This window comes from Panthera uncia, assembly GCF_023721935.1.
Source record: "Panthera uncia isolate 11264 chromosome B2 unlocalized genomic scaffold, Puncia_PCG_1.0 HiC_scaffold_24, whole genome shotgun sequence".
Classification (NCBI taxonomy): Eukaryota; Metazoa; Chordata; class Mammalia; order Carnivora; family Felidae; genus Panthera; species Panthera uncia.
In genome coordinates, this window is record NW_026057580.1 from 88,245,759 (window position 1) to 88,250,769 (window position 5,011).

At 38.4% G+C, this 5,011-nt stretch overlaps 1 protein-coding gene across 1 annotated transcript; it reads right to left on the reverse strand.

Annotated features, from left to right (window-relative positions):
- Window positions 1-3,636: 3,636 nt before the first annotated feature.
- Window positions 3,637-4,584, reverse strand: TAAR2 (trace amine associated receptor 2). The gene has a single exon (XM_049652983.1). It carries the CDS (start codon window positions 4,567-4,569, stop codon window positions 3,637-3,639), a length of 933 nt encoding a protein of 310 aa, XP_049508940.1. The 5' UTR covers window positions 4,570-4,584.
- Between the last annotated feature and the right edge of the window lie 427 nt (window positions 4,585-5,011).

Here is a 5,011-nt window from a genome sequence, read left to right on the forward strand (position 1 = left end):
TTTGCATTTCCTGGACGATGAATGATGTTGGGCATCTAGTCGTGTGTCTGTTGCCCATCTGGATGTCTTCTTTGGAAAAATGTCTGTTCATGTCTTCTGCCTATTTTTTAATTGGATTATTTGTTTTTGGCTGTTGAGTCGTGTAAGTTCTTTAAACATTTTTGATACTAACCTTTTATAGGATAGGTCATTTGCAAGTATAATCTCCCATTCAGTAGGTTGTCTTTTAGTTTTGTTGATTGTTTTCCTTTGCTGTGCAGAAGCCTCTTATTCTGTTGTATAAAATCTGTTATTAAATAATTAATTTAGCCATGATTTTTAAGTTGAAAGGCCCAAGAAAAGTTTGGTAAGTCTATAAATGGTATTATAATTGCTAAGAATCTTAAATTACCGGATCGCTTGGGTGGCTCAGTCAATTGAACATCTGACTCTTGATTTTAACTCAGGTCATGATCCCAGGTCATGAGATCGAGCCTTGTGTCAGGCTTCATACTGAGCGTGGAACCTGCTTGGGATGCTCTCACTCTCTTTCCCTCTGCCCCTTCCCCTGCTCACGCTCTCTCTTTCTCTTTAAAATAAAAAAATAATAAAATAAAACAAAAGAATCTTAAAATTACCATATTTGTAAGTCATTAAGTCTACAAGAGTTTCTAAGTACTAGGAAAAGTTTTATGCATTAGTCTGACAAATTTTTGAAAGGGAAATTAAGTGGTGCTCTTGGCTAATTCAGTTGGTAGAGCATGGAACTCTTAATCTTGGGGTCGTGAGTTTAAGCTCCATGTTGGGCATGGAGACTACTTAAAATAAAATTAAATAAAACTAAAAAAAATTAAAAAAAATTAAAAACTACAAAAAAGAGAAGTTGAACATTTTGATAAATACAAATAAAATATTAAGATAATTCAATTAAATAGGCTGTATTTGCCCCTTAAAGATGTTAGAAGTTACTGACTGTGGAAATAGAGTAACTATATTCTGTTTATAAATTATAGTTTATATGTTACCATTAAATAAAAGTTATAAGTTAAATAAGATTTTTAAGGAAGAGCTATGTTTTTCAATATTATTATTTTATAAGTGAAAGATTAATTTTAGAAGCCAAAATTACCTCAATCTTTTCTATACACAAAAAGGACACCATAAATCTCACATTGATGACTGATCCTAAAAATAAAAAGTTTTTCAGGTAGAGGAGGAAGGCAAGTTGCCCCCAGGTAAGACTAACAGAAGAATGATTTATTGGACACCAACAATCCCTTCAGAGAAGTGACTAAATGTGAAAACACAAAGAAAGGCCAAGTTGGGTTTGGACAGACTTGATGTTTTTGAGAAGAATTTCAAAACTTTGTCTTAGAGCAATGAAAGCTACACTCACCATGTGTCTAGCAGGAAACAGATGGCACAATCAACCTGGGTGATTGAGGAGAGTTTAATAAAGGCACTATTTACAATGATGTGGGCAGCATTAAGAAAACCAGCAAGAAACAGCCTAGTATCCAGGGGCAGCAATAACATACAGTCACCACCCTGTGAGGCCCTAAGTGACAGAGAGAGGGAGTGGCTATGGGAACTTGAGAGAATAGTTGTATGGAGAGGGACTCCACATGTCCTTTCCTGTATGAAGTCAGCCAACTCCAGGGCAATGTGACAGAGAGGTTATCTGCGTTACCCTGATTTCAACTTCTGTCCACCTTCGATCTCCTGCGGGTGCTTCTCATTGGTAGAATGCCATTGGACACCCCACAGCAAGGAACCCCCTTAATCCTAATCTTAATCTGTGCTCCCCACTAGTGTAAATAGAGGGAATCTAGCATAGAAACAATGGAAGATATTTAAGAAGAAAGTTGTTAACTTCAGAAAACTGTGTAGAGTAGATCAGAAAGCTGTGAAACCTGAGGCAAGAACACTAGTTAACACAGATGGGAGGGAAGGCATATGATGAATATTTATATCCTTTATTGAGGACTCAATACCTATATCAATGAATAGAGACAGTTTTCCTATAGTCTTAGAGCTATTACATGCATTGCCTAGCTGAATCTATTCCAATAGATTATTCCATTTATATTTAGAATAGATTTCTATCTACAGTCAGCAAGTCAGTTGTAAGGTCTTCATCTGTGATAATTTTTTTAAAGTAATCTTTACACTCAACATGGGGTTCAAACTCAGGATCCCGAGATCAGGAGTCATATGCTTTACCGACTGAGCCAACCAGGCCCCCTGGTCGTCAACTGTGAGGGAAGAGGTATACTTGGGTGGTGTCCACAGTCTTTTGGGACTCTCAGGAAGAAGGAGCCAGGCAGTGCTACTCATACCCAATCTCTCTCCCTCTCGTCTCAAGACGAGCAGTTGCACTGCATTAGTAAATATTTTGGCAGGCATTCAATTATGCATTTATTACACCCCTTTGCTTTTCTACCAACAAGTACAGGGAATGAAAACTGTAATGATGGTGAAGAGGAATCATCCTTATGGAATCATGTTGTCCTTCAAGGCACAAGTGGAGCCCAATGATTGTCCATAGCTGGACCTAGAACATGGATGTCAGGGTATGGGGAGAGAAGGGCTTAGAAGAGAGTCGGGAAAAAGCCAGAATTAAATTTGCCTATTCAAAGTCTGACCTAAAGCTGAACTTGAGCAATCTGCCCTCCTTCTGCTTCTCTTCTTTTCCATCCCACAACTTAATCCAACGTAGGACAGGATGTGCACATGGTTGTTACACGTACGCATGTGTTTTCCAATCTATCAGATAAAAGGAAGTTTCTGTTTTTTCTTAATGTTTCACGGAAGAATCACTGGAAGGATTCTCACCAAACATTAATGATCTGACTTAAATCATAGGCATTGTGGTGTGGATGAAATTTATTTGGCAGGATGGCAGGGCAACTTACAGAGAAAATGATTTAAACGAGTACAGGGAGAGGCTTTGTGATTGCTGGCAGGTGGTGTAGACACAGCATGCAGAGGAAGAATTCTTGGTGGGGACAAAGAAACAGGAAGTCATTTCAAATATAAACCACGGAGTGAGAAATCACAAGGATAAAAGCTCAAATTGCATATGATGATTTGTAATCTACTACTTCTCCAATGGGCAGCTCTTTGTAGTAAGCTTCGGGGTGTCAGGAAATGACTGAATAATTCATATAATGATGGTTAATAATTCTCCCAAGCCAAACAATAAAGGAGACTGACTGCTAGTTGGTAGTATAGACCAACCTTATGTCACACTTTCTCCATGGGTCCGCAGGCCTCAATAATCTATTTTCTGAATTCCTAGAGTGGAGTCAGCAACCAAAACCATTAGCACTTTATTTCCTTTCTTCTTACATTGATTCTTTTATGGGTTTATAATTGTCTCATGTGTGTAAGTAGAGGCCAACCTATTCTGAAATGTTTTATACTTCTTCTGTGTATTTTCCCCCAGTCAGATGGGAGTGTTGATTAGATCGAGTTCACAGTTAATACACGGCTGATGCCTGATGGGTCAAAGATACTGAAGGTAACTGTTGCGCACGTTCTGAGACACTTATCCGGATTACTGAAATTTAATAGTATCATTAATGCGAGGCATGAGGCCAAAATGATAAGTCTCATTTTCAATACTCTCTTCACTTTTGTAATAGCTTTTTTTTATTAATGTGCCTCAGGAAATAGGTTTGCAGTTCCTGAGTGAGAGCTAAATATTTTGCCTGACAATATGTACTTAAGGGCTTTCCGAAACCATGGGTAAAAAAACCCATGAATGAGGGGGTTGCAAGTAGAGTTGAAGTACCCAAGCCACACTAAAAGGTCAAGTACTATTATGGGAGTGGAATAGTCTAAGTATGGGTCTATCAAGACAGCAAGAAAGCAAGGCAGCCAGCATGCTAAAAACACCCCCATTACTATTCCCAGGGTCTTAGCTGCTTTCCTGTCCTTTTTCTTAGATAAGTTTTTTTTCACTTCCACCTTTGTGTTTTCAGGCATGTTGCTGATAACTTGAGCATGTCGTTTGGAAACAAGAAAGATTTTGCCATAAATACCAACCATGATGGAGCCAGGAGTAAAGAAACATGTAGTGAACAATATCGTCCCCCAAAATTTGTTGAACGTAAGTGCACAGAAATGGAAACAAGCAACAAGAATCTCGTAGCTCTGCATACCGGCAACGTTGGCCTCGGATAGAACTAAACTGAATGAAAAAAGAGCAGGTGCCGACCAGCAAAATGCTAACAGTCGCTTTATCATGGAGGTGGTCATTGTGGTCGCATAATGTAAAGGGTAACACACGGCATAAAATCGATCAATAGCAATGGAACAGAGGTGGAAAATGGAGGTTAGGCTAAGCATCATGTCAAAGCTTGCATGGAGTTTACAAAAGCCATCCCCAAAATACCAGCAGCTCTCCACTGATCGCACCATGCTGTATGGCATGATGACAAAACCCAGAAGGAAGTCGGTGGTTGCCATGGAGAGGATCAGAAAGTTTGTGGGAGAGTGAAGCTGTTTGAAATGTGATATGGAGATCATTATAACCAAGTTTCCGAAGATAGTGATAAACATGGCTGCAGTCATAATTGAATACATTATCACTCGGACATGCAAAGAGCGGTTTACGGGAGGACAAGATTTATTCCCAAGTTTTGGACAACCGGATAAGTCTTCAGGAATATAAATTGGATCCATAGTGCTTTATCACTTAAAAGTCCCTTTTCTAGGAAGATGAGTCTGTGTTTCCTCTCCTCCTAAAAATGATTCCAGGAAACTTCAGCTCCTAATTGCATAAAAAAAAGCATTAATTGCATAAAAAAGACATCTGTTATGAATTCATTTTAATTTCCATTTATTTAAATATTTAAAATTATGCCAATTGTGGTTGTGCTCTGAGTTATTTGCTGCATCAGGGCAGGAAAAGTTTCAACTACTTATTCTTTCCTGTTCTATTTTATTCTATTCCACTCATCCATTTGTTCATTCGACCTGGGTTTATCTATTGATTGCTCTGTTCTTTTTAAGGTATTGAGAGCTT

Excerpts from the sequence above, each read along its gene's own strand:
- TAAR2 (XM_049652983.1), bottom strand. The coding sequence starts at position 4,569 with ATGTATTCAATTATGACTGCAGCCATGTTTATCACTATCTTCGGAAAC.